The following is an 18911-nucleotide window of genomic DNA, read 5'->3' as shown; positions in this document are numbered from 1 at the left end:
CGACATTTATTAGTTTGCAGCTACTTTTATGAGTAAGATTGAAGAGGAAGCCACGGTAACGATAAGCATAAGTGGTGATTCGCAACCTGTTTCCTCGTGGCCCTTCCAAAATAAAACTAAATGTAATTCAAATATCAATGTGTTTTTCCCCCCTAACCTTCTCGCTTTCATTTAAATAACGTAAAGCTATCAAATATTACACAAAAGTAGCATAGACTACAAGAAATATAGATTCTTGCAGCAAAACTTCTCTCCTCACCCAGAAATCTTCAACGCTCAGATTGATCACGTGACCCTTTAAGAGGAGGCTCTTGACCCCCGTTGAGAACCACGCACATTGTATAATAAGTTTTAACTATAATAAGTCGTTCAAACTTCACCTCGAGCAGCTGACATGATGCATCAGTATTAATCTAATTACATAGTAGAAAATCACATCCTTTTGTATTATGAGTACGTTTACTTTTTTAATTTTCTTGACAATATTAGATTTTGAATACTTGTCATTGAGTGTATTTTGAATATTGGCACTTTTAACTGAGCAAATATTACATATAATGTGATAAAACAAAAACAACCCAAGTCATTGACTGGCTGTCAAACTGAGGTACATTGTGACTTTCTGAAACATCACCACTAGAGGGCAGTAATGCTTTCCTCTTCATTTCCCCAACAATGAAACATCCAATCTCCATTATTTTAATCGATTTAAATTACAGTATGTTAAAGAGGCGACCGCCGGCCGGCTGATCTCAGAGCAGCAGGTAATAATGAGTGTAAAAAGTGGAACACCTCCTAATGCCGGGGTGTGGTCCGGAGTCAGGAAACCCTGTTGGATTAGAGTCCCACAGTGCTCGCCTCCTAATTACAAGCTGCTGAAGCACAGTGGCGACCTGTCTGCCTGCTCAGCCGTGCTCCCGTGGGCAGGCTGCCCTCCCTGACAACAACAACAACAACAGCAGCAGCAACAATAACAACAACAACGGCCCACCTGCAGCCAGGGCCCTGCGTTACCTCGGCTGGGCCCGCCCCGCCTGCCTCGCCCCGCCTGCCTCAGCAGAGCGAGCTGCAGAGTGCTGCACTGGATCAAAGCAGGACTAATGACTACAGCGGAGATGTAGCTACAGCACAAAGGGCCCCCGAGTGTTCTCGCAGAGCGGTAGTTAAACCACGAGGCGGACTAAAGATAGCAGACCAGCACGGGACGGGACGGCAGCTGCCTCACAAAAACACTGTACAGGTGCAGACGTGACCAGCAGAAATATAGCATGAGAACAAAGAGGTTTCACGTCCCCTGAGGGGGATGAGGTAATCCTGCAGATCTTCAAATTCTTTTAGGTTTTTATGGATCTGAAAGAAACATGTTTCCCCATATAATGTGCATGTCAGGTCTCTCCTACTGTGGCTGCTTTCAGCAAAGTTCACTGTGAAGGATTTCTTCCCTCCTCTGCCATCTCCTTCCTCCTCCTCCTCCTGCATTCACATCCATCTTCCTCCTCCTCTCGCTTCTTCTGCAACAAAAAAGGCTATTAATAGAACACCCTGCTCTCTCATATATACGGTGCACTTAAAGGGAGGAGGAAGCTGAAGATACCAAGAGGTCTTTGAAAATGCCCTCCACGCTCCACCGAGGCTACAAAGACGCTGGCTGTCCTAAGAATAACAACAAAGGGGCCTCTGATCGATTCGTAGCATTTCGCAGCAGCACTGACGATCTCCGGCTAAAATTAGCTCCTCACATCATTCGCTGACTTAAAAAACCTTTGCCAACATCAGGAAGAAGGCTGGAGATAAAAAACCTCTCACATATTTCTAATACATGTGTTTTTAAGCCAAAAACTAAAATAAAAGTGACACAATAAACACGCCGACACCGACATTTCAGTTGAATTATTATTGGCTTCATTATTGATATTACTTCATCAGGGTTATGATCGTTTGGAAGGATTATATGCATTTTTAATTTCACATGTTTTTCTTGTCCATAGATTGTCCCCTTGTTGTCTTGTAAAGTGCAGGTAATACTATGTTTTGAATCCAGACTTCACATACAGTATTATAGTACATGTTTTTTGCTCCATCATCACATTGGTTTATTATTTACATTATTCTCTCACATTTCATTTCATAGAAAGAAAATCTGTTATCCACTGCACCAACATTGATGGATGTTTTTCAGGCCTCTATGATGTATGGGGGGGGGGGGGGGGGGGGGGGATGCCACACTATCAGGCTCTGGGGGGGTCAAACGAAAAGAAAACGTCCTCAAACACACACATGCATACAGATTGCATATTGATCGTCATCGTTTCCCGTATGTATGAGTTGTTGTTTCTTTTAAATGGAGGAGCTTTTTCTCAAAGAGCTGACGTTGCAGTTCAAACAAACAAAACATCAGGAATGCTCCTGTTCACATTCAGCCAGAATATGGGAAAAGTGTGTCTCTTCTGGTTGGTTTCAAACATGCCGTCGGCTCTCAGGGTCGACTCCGCCGGGATGCCAAACATTCTGTCCTCCTCAACTAGCAGCTCGTAATCGTACTCTGCATAGATTTCTCAGTGTTTGCACTGGTGGGCACCCTTCTCGTGGATCTGCTGGTGGGTCCCTCAGCAGCTGAGAGATATTTATACATAGATTTTTAGAGGCTGTGGTGCTCCTCGTAAAGCAATACGAACATCGTTTTGAAATTAATTTTGTTTCTGCTGAAGGAAAACATGTTTTTACAGATTCAAACTGCAGGTATACAGATGATGCTACTCGTCTTTGTGCTTTAAGCAGAATCAACTGTAGATCGGAGTCGCTACGTGGATTTACATGGAGGAGGAGATGCAGAAATGTTGCATGTGTCTGGAACATTTATCAGAATTATATAGATATATTTATTTAGAAGAAATGGAATGAAGACAATAAAGATACGATGCATCTGCATGCATAGACAAATATTTTTGGTCAGACTGTGTGTGTTTTTTTTATATGCAAATGGCTGTTTCATAAATGCAGCTGTACAACCAGGCTAAGACAGGGACATTCAGTGGTTCTCACACACACACACACACACACACACACACACACACACACACACACACACACACACACACACACACACACTACATAGCCGTTCATTAACACACCCTTTTTAGAAAAACAAACATCTTTGTCCTCCACCAGAAGGATTATGGGAATATTGCTAAACAACTATTAAATCTGGTCGCACCTCCAGGTACGGACCACTTCAACACGCCTCAGTCCACCTTCGTGCTACTCTCGGGGAAAAGCAACGTACAAATGCTCCGAACCTTTTTGGAGTGAAAGCAGACACGGGTCTGATGACGACGGAGACGACGTCGGAAAGCCTCGCGGCGGCGGCGGGCAGTTGGACGAGGCACCCTGAGCACATAATCGGCAGCGATGGCGTGAAAAACGTTTTGTTCCTGCAGTTAAAGACTGTAAGTGAATAGAATTAAAAAGATGTACATCCTGGCACTACAGAATCCATTCATGCTACAGACCTTTCCCCTTCCTAACTACGCATGACGTCTGTGAAGAGATGAGGAAAGTCCCCGTTTATCTGCTACAGCGCTGCTGATCATCACTTCCCCATATTGACGTTACTGCCGTGGAAGGTTACCTTGGCAGTGTTGGCGTGAACGGTGGATCCGTTTCAGCTGGACGCCATCCTAGAATCAGGGTTATTCATTCACATTCCACGCCAACTTTTAAAGACAGATTGAGCTTCTGGCATCGAAGACGCTTCTCCGAGCATCCGTTTCAATTCAGACCATTTTTAACGCCAATAAAAAATCTTTCCGAGACGAGACTCCGGTTGGGCACAATGCAGCTTTGGACGAAGACCTGCCTTTCAACAATTAGTTCACAGAAGGCATTTTTTATACTAAGTGAAGCATTTTGTATCTAAATGTGTGTCAGGTTTGCTGAAAAACCCACTAGCAATGTCCAGAGAGTGTGTGTCGCTCTCAACAGACCCGGGAACAGCAGAACACAGGCTGTGAACAATTATTACTGTCATAGAAATAAAATACATGGCGAGGATTTGCGCATTGTGGAAAGGCTATTGCTTTCTCTTAAACATTACTATTTAAAGTAGGTTTTTTTTATTCTCCGTAAAAGTAAGTGTGTACTGTATATGAGTCCTGTTCTGTATACATATATTTTATATAAGTAATACATATATCTATTGTAATAATTATACTTTTTTTTGTCTGGCTTCTTCTTTGATCTTAAATGCATGCTTCTAGGAATGTTTTTGAGGTCATGCAACACTAAGAGATTAGCGTAAACCCAGAGAATAAAGGCAGTTCGGGGGAGGAGGAGGAGGAGGGGAAGCATTACTCTATACACGCATCCTTAAAAGTTGTTTTTGATCATGAGGACGTGATCGTGTGACAAACCTGTGAAAAAGACAGCACTGCAGGTCTATCACACCTGCAACTGGACTGATACTACGGCTGAAATCACAGCTCCGCCGTGTTGCAGCGACCTGCCGACGGTTTGTAATGACTTCTACGTGGAATGTTAATATCGAGGAGGAGGAGGGCGCTGCATCCTGTTAAAGTGAAGGATTTAGCCTTACGATTATTCATTGAGTAAAACTCCTCAAACACACAAGTGTAGACAGCTACCTGCAGGCATCCTTTTAAAAGTGTGGATGCGTATAGAAGGCAGTGTACAGACAAATATACAGTGGTGCGATGAAGCAAAGTGGCAGTCGAGAAAAACAAGTGGAACTTTCTCATTCGGATAAAAATGTCATGCATATTCATATATGTTTACTACTAACAGCACCTATCTACCTACCGGCGATCAGTAAAGTCACAGTTAACCTACTTATTGATTTGAATAAGTATGAGTGTGTGTGTGAATGTGTGTGTGTGTGTGTGTGTGTGTGAGAGAGAGAGAGAAACTGTGAAAAACAAACAAAACAAGAAGAAACATTCAAGTTGTCCTCAAAGCTCTGCAGTAAGACCAGTTTTGGGTGAATGGAAAAGGGGGGGGCTTGCATTGCAATACATACAGTACATATAAGACCAAAAGCAGTGAAAAGTCAAGTCAAGGCCATTCTCAGTCATTCATCAGATACTGATGTCTGCTGGGAAAAAAAAGGTGTCGAACCATGAGCTAAGTGCCGACGGCTGTCATTCATCCTTGAAATAACGTGGCGGACTCCGCCACCAACCTCTCCACGAGTCGCCCCGCGGGCCGTTCCTCGCTTTACGCTCACCCAATCCTCTTTACGCTCCTCTTATTAAAGGAGTTTTCCTTCCACCGGCTCCAGGAAGCAGCATATGTAGCGCACAAGGAGGGAAGCGCATGGAGGAGCAGTGTGCCTTGGGGAAATGAAAGCAGGGCAATGTTTTTTTTTTCCTTTTTTGAAAGCAAAACTTTTTTTTTTTTCTTGCTGTGTTTTTCCTTATTTCTTTTTGTGCACTACTGTTGTGAGCGGGACTTCTTTTTTTGTTTTTTAACAGACACACACACACACACACACACACAAAAATGCCAACTCCATGCAGGAATGCAAAGTTTGATATTTCACTCTATTTGACGGGTTATCAGGAGTTTTAAGGGCAAGCTGTGAGGAGTGAAGACAGGATGAGCGAGGAGTGAGCGGATGGTCTTTGTAGTATTTTTTTCCCAACTGTCTATCATCATCATCATCTTCATCATCCTGAATTCTATTGCGTTGATTTCCCAGCACACGTGAGGTGGGGAGGCTGTACGCCCGTTCCCGTCCGGTTTGCTCGGCACCACATTTCCCCGCCGTGACGAGGAGGAACAACAGCATAGACTACACATCCGTGAGCATTTTGGTGATGTTGACATAGTTTGTGTTGGCCAGCGTGCAGTTGGCCGTCTTCAGGTTCTCCTCCTGAAAGTCCTCCCGGCTGTTGTTCACCGCCTCCTGGATCTCCATGTAGTCCGACTTGCTGACGGTGGAGCCGCTCCGGCTCTTCTTCAGCTCCTCGTTCGAGTCGGCTTTGGGCACGTTGACCTGCAGGTACTGCGCCTGCTCCTCGCCCTCCGTCTCACGGTGGTAGAAGTAGTTGAAGTTGGACACGATGACAGGCACGGGCAGGGCGATGGTCAGCACGCCGGCGATGGCGCAGAGGGAGCCCACGATCTTGCCGCCGATGGTGGTCGGCACCATGTCGCCGTAGCCGACCGTCGTCATGGACACCACTGCCCACCAGAACGCGTCGGGGATGCTCTCGAACTGTGACTCGGGCTCGTCCGCCTCGGCGAAGTAGACGGCGCTGGAGAAGAGGATGACCCCGATGAAGAGGAAGAAGATGAGCAGGCCCAGCTCCCTCATGCTGGCCTTGAGGGTCTGGCCCAAAATCTGAAGCCCCTTGGAGTGACGCGACAGCTTGAAAATTCTGAACACTCGCACCAGGCGGATGACCCTGAGAATGGCGAGAGACATGGCTTGCTGTCCTGCTTGACCGTCGTCGGGCTTCTCGGCGAGCTCCGTGCCGAGAGTGATGAAGTATGGGATGATGGCGACGATATCAATAATGTTCATTATATTACCAAAAAAGCCTGCTTTGCTGGGGCAGGCGAAGAAGCGCACCAGGAACTCGAAGGAGAACCATATGATGCAGAGAGTCTCCAGGATGAAGAAGGGGTCGGTGAAGTAGGTGGACGTGTAGCTGATGACGGTGGTGTTGGTCTCGGGATAGTAGATTTCAAACTTGTGCATCTCTTCGTCATCGTTGCGGAAAATGGGGAGGGTCTCCAAGCAGAAACTGACGATAGATATCAGGATGACCATGACAGAGATTATGGCAATAATCCTAGCAGGACCTGAGCTCTCCGGGTACTCGAACAGCAGCCACACCTGTCTCTGAAACTCGTTGTCAGGGAGAGGCCGCTCCTCCTCCTTGACGAAACCCTCGTCTTCTCTGAATATCTCGATGGCCTCGTCGCCCAGCTCATAGAAGCGAATCTCCTCTGAGAAAATATCGAGGGTGACGTTGACCGGCCTTCTTAGCCGGCCCCCTGATTGGTAATAATACAATATGGCATCAAAGCTGGGTCTGTTCCTGTCAAAAAAGTACTCGTTCCTCAACGGGTCGAAGTACCGCATCCTCTTTTTGGGGTCCCCCAGCAGGGTCTCTGGGAACTGTGAGAGGGTTTTCAGTTGGGTCTCAAAGCGCAGCCCTGAGATGTTGATGACCACCCTCTCGCAGCACTCGTGGTCGGCCTCCGGGTCGTAGTCCTGCGGGTGTGCGGCCGCCTCGTCAGAGGGCTCGCCGGTGGCAACAGTCATTCTGCAGGGGGGGGAGGAGGCCTGCACTGTTCAGGGAGTCTGGGTCCTGCAGCCTGGAGGAACTGCAGGAGAGGGAGGGGGCTCAACGCCGTAAAGACCCGACGGCCACAGGATGTCACCTAGGATCCGACTGCATGCAGGACAAAGCAAAGACACACAACAAGGTCAGGGATCCCAGAGACATGATTCAGCACTCACTACTTTGGCCGTTTAACTCTGAGATGTCAAGGACCTCCTTCAAACAGATGAAAATAATGAAAATGAAGCCACCCTCTGGAACTATGTCTGCAGATTTGATATGATTCATGTAAAGTTATACTGGTAAATCGATGCGATAATGAAGATGCTCAGGGAAACTTGAGGCTGACACCGCTTCTCCTCATTCTGGGCAAATTAATATGCAAATAAGCCATCCGCCTTGCATATAAATGGCTTCAATGCAGGTAAACTCAGGGGGCTAAACTGGCACTCATAAATTAGGAGGCTGATCTGCTGCAATGGGCAGAATCCACACTGACTACCTTTTTGCGGTGAAGCCATGCATGAATGTGGCAGTGCAGCAGCCACCAAATTCATACGGACAGCATCCTGTCCAGAATGTATCACAGGAAACCACTGCAGATGAAATGAATGAGACGCTTCCAAGATGTGAATGCTGAACCAGACAAACACACAAGCCTCATATTAGCAGACTTCAGTGCAGTTTTGTTGGAGCATTTTTAGTCTTGAAATGGTGCCCCGTCTCTGAAATATTCAAAAACACCTATAAATAATTTATCCATAGAAGGAAATGCGTTCAAAGAGAAAAAACCTATCTCTTGTCAGCATCATCAAAAACACAGTTTCACTGAATAACTGCAGTCTTATTGCCCGTTATCATGTTTCACATGGAGGTGCATCAACAACAACATGACTTTAAAACATATATAATGATGATGATGCTTTATCTTGATCCTCGTGCATACCTGCAGACATCTTCTCCATATCTGATGTGAGTTGCCTCTGCAGGACTCTGGTACCAGGAAGGTGAATAAAACCAGCTGCGACAATCAGCTCTTCAGAGCTGGGCTTTAAAAAAAAAAAAAAAAATCCAATTGGGGCCAGTCGATGATATTCACCTCATGTTGTCTGCGGCATCCTCGCTGTGTACACCGGGTACAGTATGTGCGGGTGTGTCCTCGCTTCCTCCCCACCTCCCTCCCCGACTCCTCTCCTCTCCTCCGGGCAAGGCTGTCGTGGGATGGCGATTGGCAACACACACAAAAAAAATGGGAGGAGGCACCCGTCACGGAGTTAGTGCGCTGGTGCTCCCCCTTAATAACCAGAAAGGTGCTGGGATCAGCACAATGGTTCGCCCTCCGCGGCTCCTCTGTCCGCGCCGGCGCGCCTGCGTGTGGCCGCCGCAAAAGGTAAACGGTCCTGATGAAGGTGCTCAGAGAGGCAACATCTGCAAAAGGGAGGGAGGAGAAGGAGCGCGTGGCGAGGAGGAGGAGGAGGCAGCGCGTGAGGGCTTAGAAGAAATAAAACATGATGGCCCTTATTACCCAGATTTAAGAATTAGACGCCTTCTGGAGCACGCGCGTCATCATGAGTTGTCAGAGTTTCGTCACTATTCGGGAACGCACTCGCCGCGTGCAACCAAAACATCTCGAGAAGAAGAAGAATCCCACGCGCGCGGACACAGTTCCGGACACTTAACTTGAAAACGACTCGCCCTATGCAACAACACAGAGCCACGCGCACATGCACGTGCACACAAAGTGGCCTTCCTGGGTGTGGACAGGTGGTGAGAGGGCTTGTATCGGTTTATTTACCGTCCTTTAGGTTGGAAGGGTTTCTGCAGCAGTCAGCAGTGGCCGCTAGAAAGCTTGTAGGCAAACCTGCATTCAGGCGCCGCTGTGCATATAAAAGAGACGAGCTGATGGAGAAGAGAGGGGAGCAACGGAGGCTGTGGAGCCGACGATACCACTCCTTATCTGCAGTGTGGAGCCCGTGTTAAAGGGCGTCACGTCTCCAGCATCGCTCTTCTCAAACCGCAAATAAGCATTCACTGTTTATTTTAGCCCAATAGGCCATTGTGAAGTTGAGTTATCAGAACTAGTTAACAAGTACAACTACTGATGAAACGGACTATTTTGGGGGGAAAAACCGCATGCATCTTTTCTGAGCTTTGTTCTTGAATTTATCAGAATAAAAGCAGGGAAATGATTCTAACTGCAGTTTTATTCACTTTCCTGGTGACAAGCGTCGTCAATAATAGATGAGATGGTGACTAAAATAGAGCAAAAACCTCCATCATTGTGTCCGTTATATATTCAGAACAGAGATAAAAAATGAATCAATAGTAAATCCTCACCCTGCTATCAATACTGGAGCGAGGGAGGGAGGGCGGGGGGTGAAAGCACCGTGGCCAGAGATGACCTCCATGAGCCAAAGGTCAGCAGGAATCCCTTTGGACGTGAAAGGGAGGAGGTGAATGAGGAGATGCAGGATGATTTGTGTGGGACTCGGCTTGGCCAAGGTTGCTCCTGGCCCGACCCGAGACCACCGCGGTTCCCCCGCCTCGTCCCTTCTGTCTCCCCCCGTCTGCCTGCCGCCGGCACCTCTCACTATCTCTTAATGGCTTTCCCAGGTTCCTCATGACAGCACAGCCATTATTTATGAGCCGGGCCCCATTACAAAGACTGTTAATGCCGGCTCGAAAGCCCGGTTCACTTTGCATTAGCTGGCTTTGCTTTAATTAAAAGCGATGGGGTCCCGGTGCTTGAAAAAAAGGCTGCGTGTGTTTCAATCACACGTATGGGAGATTATGGATGATTGTGTGTGTAAACTGGCAGATGAACGTGTCGACAGTTAATTCATTTCTCAGGAGGTATTGATCTCAGGTGGCCATCAGAGGCTGTTTTGGCGTGGGAACAGGAAGCAGAGAAAATGAACTTGAGGGCCGAGAAACTGAGCAGTCATTTTGGCCGACCCACCAGCTGAACGGCGGCTTATTCCTTCCCTCAGAGCGTTTAAGGGTTTAATGCCATCTAATCATATAAATCTAGTGAAAAGATGATTGACCTTCATCAGTAGGTAAACTCCAGTTTTGGTGCAGGCAGACTCCTGTTTACTTTCAAGGGACGTCTTTTCATTACTAATGTGTATAAGATACCAGAGTTTCCCTTTTATGATTTATTTAAGCCACATAAATAGGTTTTTGTGTACCACAGACGACCTCTGGTTTAAACACGGTCTGGACTGGTCTCTTTGAGGTTCTATCTAGACCTCTGGGAGACCACAGACCGCTACCATATGTTTTAATCTCCATTTCTGATTCAGTGAAGACAGGAAGAGAACCTCAACGCTGATTGCCTTTCACGTCACACACATTTGCACTCATGTTGAAATATTTCAATACATTTTTGCATTGACTTTGTATGCTTATGTAAAATGATCTCATATGGTCACCTCTCTCAAAGGAGGCTAGGTGATACATGCATCTGTGGGACTGAGCCTGGAACGTGGAGACAATACACGACAAAAAAAAGAATGGCTTAGGTACGCAAATATACGGCAATGCAGGTCGCCCATGTCCTTTTCAGTGACCCCTGAGCCATCAGCACATCTGAGGCAGAGATGGGATGGGATGGAGTTAAAGAAGCAATGATAGCATTGTCCAGAGAGAGGGGAGGAGGAGGAGAGGAAAAGGAGAGTCACGCTCGTCAGATTGAGGCCCAGCAGGAGGAGAGCAGACGCTGGATAAGAGCCAAACACCAGCAGAGCCACAAGGACAACCGGTCCACTGCGGTACGGTGCCAAGCTGCACCTCACTCATCCGACAGACGTCTGCACCAGCTCATCATCTAAACCTGTACACCTGCAGAAAAGATATAAAAGTTACAGCAATGCACACACTTTACTACACGGCTTCATCTTTGGAACTGAAATGGGGAAAAAAAGGTGGCTTCATTGAATCCAGTGAGCTGTCCTGAATGCTGAAGGACTATGAGTCAGTGAGAGACTGCAGGGAGACCCTCATGCTGCTTCACACAATGTGTCTGTATGAATGAGGGAAATTCAAGTCACGGTTCTAGTGATACGACACCAAGGTCACACAGGAAATAAGACACCTTTATATGAGTGCGAGGGGACAAACATGAAAGATTTCTGAATGCAGATGGAAGAGGTCGACATTATGCATTGCCTGCAGCAGCCACTTATTGCAGCATTTTGCTCCACCCCTGAATATTTTGAGCAAAACTCCTCGTCTCGCTTCCCTCTTTTGCTTTTAGAAAATGTTCACACAATTATTTGGCACTAAAAAGCTATATCCACGTCTGCTCGACAACATTTTGACAAAGAGAATTTGGCCGCAGTGTTTGTTTTGCTGCAGCACAGAAGCACATCGTGGGACTCGGTGACGGCAACTGTGACTCTGCAATGATGCAATCATCGGGTTTTTTTGTGTCTGCCTCTCGAAACCAGAATCTTTCAGCCTCATGCAGCAGTCTGGTCTGCTGCTGCTGCTGGCCGGAGCCACAGATTCTAGGATCACACCACCTCATTAAAAAAAAACTTCACACATAACTGACTTTCCCCTCTACTATAATTGTTCTCTGTCAAGGTTAAGAACCACAGCCTAAAAAGGAACCAGAGAAATTGTCCAAAGTCAGCATTGTCACTGTAGCTGGGTCAAAATCTTGTACCCGTCCTCATCCGGTTGCTACGGAGACCATCTCTAGGGGCAGCAGTGCGAGGAGGCTGGGCGGTGACATCACGCCCACAGCCTCTCCGGTGTCGCCGGGAGAGATTTCAGGTAAAGTTACAGCACGATGACAAAGCACTTTTACATTTCAGTCGGCTGCGTCCGTTAAGAGATAAATCACTGTGTCCAAAGTGTAAAAAAATATGCGAACTGATTTTCTTCCTCGTCTCACACCTGGGACGCGTTCTCTAGCATATGTTACCCATATGAAATGAGTTTCATTGTTAGCTTTAGTACATCGTCCCTCTGGGGGGGGGGGGGGGGGGGGGGGGTATATAGATATATATATTTATGTATAATATATGCTCTCTCTGACACACTTTCTCTCTCCCACTGAAAGCCCTGCACACGGAGTCGTGATGCAGAAGAGTGAACTTTATGAATAGCCCCAAGAGTGCCATTAGATGTTCTCTGAAGAGGAGATGGATGAATGGCACCGACCGTAATAATGGCAATATGTCTCATGGTTTCTATTTTTGGAGTTACACTTTTAGGGCAAATACTGTACCGAATAAGAATACACCGTCGCAGCCAGGAGGAGAAAATGTGCAAAGCTATGAATAACTGCACCGGGCCCAGCCGCCGCCTTCTCCTCTTCACCGATGTGTCACCAAACAAGCGCTGGTAAAGTTCAAGGATGGCGAGCGGCGTCCCTCCTGGCAGACGCTTGGTATCAGAGGAGCAGGCAGCTGCGAGGCGTCACTCCTCTGTTGTGCTGAATGCTGGCATGGTGAGGACACGAGGAGACGGGAGAGAGGGTAAGCCCTGGGTCCCATCTCCACCCCCTGTCCTCCTGCAGCGGTGTATCAGAGAGGACCAGCTGTGGTGCCGCTTCCTACATCTGTGTGCACGTGTGTGTGAGCGTGCACGCTCATACATGCGGTGCAGCGTGTGCACGTTCTCTCCAGTGCTTTCTATTTTCTGATGACCAGGATCCCACAGCGGAGTGCAGTCAGGCGTACCAGCTGTGACCGTCTTACAGCTGTGCAGCACTCAGGCGTGCTCAGTCACACACACACACACACACACACACACACACTTATTTTTGTTGAATACTCAAATTTAACAAAAGCCAACACAAGAACTTTATCTAAATCAAATACGTAAAATATCTTTATTCAAACTAAGATCTAAATCAAAGAAAGTAAAACCAATAAACATTAAAACTTTGATCAGACACTTTGACACAAGCATACATACATGTTTTTTCTACTTTGCAGTTGATATTGTGTTTCTGTCGTTTGTGTCTCCTCAAAGTTCTAACATCTGACTAACTTTTGTGTGTCTACAGTTTGATTCTTGTGAGGTAGCGTTTGCCGAAACAGCTGCCACAAGGTCCTGAATGTTGAATAAATATGTCTGATAAGTTCTTCTATGAATTTAAACCCTGTAAAAGAAACATCGATCTCCTCATGAGAATCCTACATTCACACACCTCTCGTGTGATTCTCAGACAGGAACAAGGCGAGCCGAGCTGCAGGTGCACTCTGAAGTGATTAATGGCGCTGGGTAACTTGCAGGCACATTTTCATTTCCTCCGGTTGAAGCTACTTTGAAAGGAGGACTTTAGCTTCTGGTCTGGACTGAACAAAGCCACTCAGCAGTCCTGAGGCGGAGCACCTGGAGCTGTGGGGGCGGCGTGGCGTCTGGTCTGCAGGACCGAGGTCTCCCATGTACAACTGACTGGATGAACACTGAATGATTTTAAATGTGGAAAGTCACATTATATGTTTCTCCTTATGCAAACGTAGCATTAATTTTCCTGCCTTGTAAACACAAATCCAATGTGGATCCTATGAAACTAAAACAGGCAGTTTTTTGTCACATTTGACATTTTAATTAATTGTCATCAACACCCAAATCTTACTGTTATACATTTTTTTATTATTTTCATAGAAATGTAGACCTGCACATTACAAGTAATACAACGTGTCTATTGGGGTTTATAGAATACTTTACTTAAGTTCCCTCTCTTTTCCTCAACTCATAATGTTGCTTTTAAATCAGACTGAGTTTTCGTGTGATACAAAAGTGTATCTTGCATTGTAACAGTAAACCTTCACATCCACTTCTGTGCTCGTTCACAGTCATGTTAGGTGTTTCTGCACTCGGGCTGCTGGGAAACGTGAGTTATGGGTCAGGTTAAAAGCCTCTACAGGTGAAATGTTAAGACAGTCACATGGTCGAGCCTCGGACAGCTCCGTCATTGTTTGTGCTGCAAACTTCAATATGTATTTTATTTTTCTCTTACCTGCACAAAACCCAACACCTGCATAAGTGCTGAAGTGTTCACTGCTTCCTTTACGCCACAAAGGGGCTTTTACATTTGATGAAGACGACTCAATATGACAATAAGGCATCGTTATTCCACCAAAAGGAGGAAATCAACATTTTTGATATATTATATGCAATCCGTGAACAAAGTAAGACTCATGTTTGGAGTGGGTTCTTCCCCAGAGAGGTCTCACTAAACGACCTGTAAGAGAAATACAAATCAACAGCAGCACGACGCCTCCCTAATCCAAAATTAAATACTCCACCAATCACAGATAGAACAGATGAAAATGTGACATATTTGAGCTGGAGTCTCCGAGACATCAGCAGAGAAGCAAGGAGTTGGTTTCCACAGCTCGTGTGTTTTCCCATGAGCATGATTAAGGCAGAAATAACATTCACTTCAAGACTTCAATATTGCTGTTATTCAACTCCTTCCCAAATGTAATAACTCTGCAGATCCACTAGAGGGCATCACCGAGCCATCTTCAGAATGATACAGGTTACAGGTCAGCAGCAAAACAGCATCATTTAAACTACAAACTGATACAAAACTGTAGTTTGTGAAAATGCTGCTTTCTGCACTTTGGAATTTTGAACACATGTCTCTCCTCATATCAATGGTCAGTAAAACATGGCAGCTGTTGCCGATTAGACAGCATGCCTACTCTAATTACTCTATGAAAAGTAAACATATTATTTGATTAATGGAATAATAATCTGATTGAGAATTAATTGGCCTTTTGCTCAAAATGAATAATTAATGATCAAAACAGGTTCTGATGCCAGTTTCTCCTGAGTAAAGTTGCACTGCTTTTCTCACCAAACAAAAACATTAGAAGGCCTAATTTCGGAAATTATTCAGAGGCTTTTTTTATGACAGTAATAGATTACACAAAAAATACATTGCCCGAGAAAATAATCAACAAAATCAATAAAAGCCAGATTTGTAAACTCTGGTGCATATTGCAACACGAAGAGGAAACGCAGTGATTGATGTACGCTCCTCTGAGTTTTAGCTGTTTGTTTGCATCACTTCATCTCTCAGCCACTTTGCACCAAAAGCACACGTGCAAATGTCTGCTGGAGGGGATGAAAGGTAGCATGACGTCAGACCTAGTTGGCATGCCAACTCAGAGAACGAAGTTCACATCTGAAAGAAGAAAAAAACACAGAGCAGCTGAGGCGGCTCCAGTGAAGGGAAACAAAAGATCCAACTGTTTTTCATGATCTTTAGTGGATTTCTGCATCCTGAGGCTACAGAACACTGAATCAAAGGCGTAACGGTGCTGATTGAGAAGTACTGCCTTTCAGCAAACCCATACAATATAATGTTACTAAAAAATATGACATAAAAATGATAACACAGGATATAAAAATAATTAAAAAAACATCTACAGTAGTTGCCGCCTGTCTCTGCTCAAGGACACAAAGGTGATAAGGAACCACAGTTGGGAAGTCTTTGAGAAAAATGCAACACGATGCCATGGTAACATCACAGGGGGTTACCCAGGAAACCACCGTCGTCATGGAGACTGCATCACGAGGCGGGACGTTCTGTACGCTCTCCCCTCCCCTCTCGTCCCGTGTGTGTGTGTGTGTGTGTGTGTGTGTGTGTGTGTGTGTGTGTGTGTGTGTGTGTGTGTGTGTGTGTATTTATATATATATATATATATATATATATATATATATATATATATATATCCTCCGGACTGAATCGATATTGGATATTTAGCGAAGGTTATAATGACATTTTTGAGTCGGGATCAGTTCATTTCCTTTTTATTTAATATAGGCTATATAGGCAGCTCTGAATAAAAAATACAATTTTACGAAAAAAAAGCTCGACTCACATCTCGTGATTGCATCTCCAGAGTATTACCTGATCGATCAGAGTCCAACATCTCGACAGGTGATGATATTAAACAGAAGCTAACTAACTACCAGTCTGTTCGTTGCACTACTGGACAATGAGAATCTTCACGAAGCACGAGACGTCGTTTTCTCTCTTTGTTGTGGTGGGTAAATGCGATATAGTAAGTAGACTATATGCTACACGTGGATCCCGATCATCAACACAGATATGTAGGCGTCGATGTACACAAATGTCGGTTTTAACAAGCCGCTTACTTCTGCACCAAATGTTCGGCAGCTTCAGCGGGATTTAATAGACTTCCTTCTCCAGTGCTTTAGTTCATATTAATACTTCCTGATATATGTGCAATACTTCATGGATATTATCTACACTGGGAGTTTGTTAAATGTGACTTGTTAAAACGGACATTTACGCGTTCCTCGACAGATATGGACGGACACATTACGCATAGCTATATATATATAAAATATAATATCATATACTATTTCTTCACGCTCCAGAAAGGATCCGGAGTTGGTTTTACACGTCCGTGAAGACCTTTTTGATGTTCACGCAGTTCTGGTTGTTCTCGGTGGAGAAGTTGCCCTCCTCCGCCACCGCGTACTCGGACTTGCTGAGGGACGAGGCGCTGCCGGACCCCCGCGGCTGCTCCTCCGGGGGAGGGAGGTGGTCGCAGCTGCTGGTGTGCACGTACTGCGGGTGCTCCTCTCCGTCGGTCTCCCGGTGGTAGAAGTAGTTGAAGTTGGACACGATCACCGGCACGGGTAAGGCAATGGTGAGCACGCCCGCTATGGCGCACAGCGACCCCACTATCTTGCCCCCGATCGTCACCGGGAGCATGTCTCCGTACCCGACGGTAGTCATGGTGACCACCGCCCACCAAAACGCGTCCGGGATGCTGGAGAAACTGGAGCCGTCGTCCGCCTCAGCGAAGTACACCGCGCTGGAGAAGAGGATGACCCCGATGAAGAGGAAGAAGATGAGCAGGCCCAGCTCCCTCATGCTGGCCTTGAGGGTCTGGCCCAGGATCTGGAGTCCCTTGGAGTGACGCGACAGCTTGAATATGCGGAAGACCCTCACCAGCCGGATCACCCTCAGGATGGCGAGGGACATGGCCTGCTGGCCGCCGTTGGGCTCCTGCTCGGCCAGCTCGGTGCCCAGCGTGATGAAGTAGGGGATTATGGCGACGATGTCGATGATATTCATGATGTTTTTGGAGAAGGTGGTTTTGCTGGGGCAGGCGAAAAACCTCACCAGCAACTCGAAAGAGAACCATATGATGCACAGGGTCTCGATCACAAAGAAGGGGTCCGTGAAGGGGTTTGGCGCGTAAGGGTCGGTGCCATTGAGCGCGGGTTCCATCCTGGCCCGGTCCCTTTCGCCCCGGAACTCCGGCAGAGTCTCCATACAAAAAATAACGATGGAAATCAATATCACGAGCACCGACACTATAGCTATCCCCCTCGCCGGTCCCGAGCTTTCCGGATACTCAAACAGAAGCCAAACCTGCTTTTGGAAATCGTTTTTGGGCAGCACGCGCTCGTCTTCTTTTATAAACCCTTCGTCGTCACGGAATTTCTGCATGGCCTCCTCTCCGAGTTGGTAAAACCTGATCTCCTCGGAGAAGATGTCGATGGGCACGTTGACGGGTCTCCGGATGCGCCCCCCGGACTGGTAGAAGTACAGGATGGCGTCAAAGCTCGGCCGGTTCCTGTCAAAGAAGTACTCGTTCCGCAGCGGGTCGAAGTAGCGCATCCTCTTCCTGGGGTCGCCCAGCAGCGTGTCCGGGAACTGGTTGAAAGTTTTCAGTTGCGTCTCGAAGCGCAGACCCGAAATGTTGACGACCACCCGCTCGCAGCATCCCTGTCGGCAGCGCTCGTACCGATCCAGGGCCAGGTGAGGCACCTCCGGGATGTGTTCCACCGTCATGATGCCATTCTCCACCTCGGCATAGCCCCGGTCGTCGGTCGCGTTGCTGGCCCTGTGCCTGACGGACGAGCGGGGCTGGATCTCAAAGGTCGGGGCGTCCATACAGGTGGTTTTCGGTGGTCCAGAGTGTGCGTCACGCCTCTTTCCCAGCCAAAGCCTACAGCTTCGGGGAGCTGGCCACGCCACTCACATCTCTTCCAGCCATCACCTATCTGCGCGTATCCACACTGAAGCGCTGCGCTCCCCTCTGCCTGCCCCCTTACAAACACGTCGACACCCGCCCACCGCGCGTAATATCTGACATACGTCCACCTCCCGCAAATCGGGAATTAACTTGACACTTTAACGTCGCGCACACACCTTCATTCAAGTGATGCAAAACAAAAACACTATCAACCTGTTTGATCCAACTTAGATATTTTTCTCCGTGCCAACGGATCAGATTGTATAAACGCCAGACAGACACGTGGGTAAACAGATCAGGACTGACCTGGAATCTGAAAACGCAGCAGAGGTTTCCGTCTGCGGCATTTAAAACGAGTTCACTTGGAATAAACACACCGTGTCCGTATTGGTCTGAGAGCAGAGCAAAGCGTGGATGCTCACATATTAACGTGTAATAGGCCTATGTATTTTTCCCTGTGCGTCTACACTTCTTGTTATTGAGGAGGGCTGTTGCTCTCCGTAGTGCTGAAAACAACGCGCACCAGCTCTCTCGCTCCCAGCAATGTGTTGAGTTCTGCAGGCGTGCACGTGTTTCTTCCTAAATTCAAAGAAGCCCATTATGAAGCGGA

The 18911-nt window shown here is 46.8% G+C and overlaps 1 protein-coding gene and 1 pseudogene across 3 annotated transcripts; both read right to left on the bottom strand.

Annotated features, from left to right (window-relative positions):
* Nucleotides 1-3077: 3077 nt before the first annotated feature.
* On the bottom strand, nucleotides 3078-8694 carry LOC311026554 (potassium voltage-gated channel subfamily A member 2). Of its 2 annotated transcripts, none has more exons than XM_084030184.1 (2): nucleotides 8254-8694; nucleotides 3078-7418 (listed from the first exon to the last, which is right to left on the bottom strand). In XM_084030184.1, exon 2 carries the CDS (start codon nucleotides 7286-7288, stop codon nucleotides 5807-5809), a length of 1482 nt encoding a protein of 493 aa, XP_083886310.1. In that variant the 5' UTR covers nucleotides 7289-7418; nucleotides 8254-8694; the 3' UTR covers nucleotides 3078-5806. The 2 variants fall into 2 exon arrangements, with proteins under 2 accessions (XP_083886310.1, XP_083886311.1); XM_084030185.1 differs by having other exon boundaries at nucleotides 8407-8694.
* A 7395-nt stretch (nucleotides 8695-16089) lies between these two features.
* On the bottom strand, nucleotides 16090-18345 carry LOC311031517 (potassium voltage-gated channel subfamily A member 3 pseudogene; annotated as a pseudogene). The gene has a single exon. The product of its transcript is annotated as a potassium voltage-gated channel subfamily A member 3 pseudogene (transcript).
* Between the last annotated feature and the right edge of the window lie 566 nt (nucleotides 18346-18911).

Source organism: Eutrigla gurnardus (genome assembly GCF_963514095.1).
Source record: "Eutrigla gurnardus genome assembly, chromosome: 2".
NCBI lineage: Eukaryota > Metazoa > Chordata > Actinopteri > Perciformes > Triglidae > Eutrigla > Eutrigla gurnardus.
This window is presented reverse-complemented; position numbering and strand designations above follow the sequence as displayed.

What these genes read in the sequence shown, in the direction of transcription:
- LOC311026554 (XM_084030184.1), bottom strand. Translation starts at nt 7,288, where the DNA reads ATGACTGTTGCCACCGGCGAGCCCTCTGACGAGGCGGCCGCACACCCG.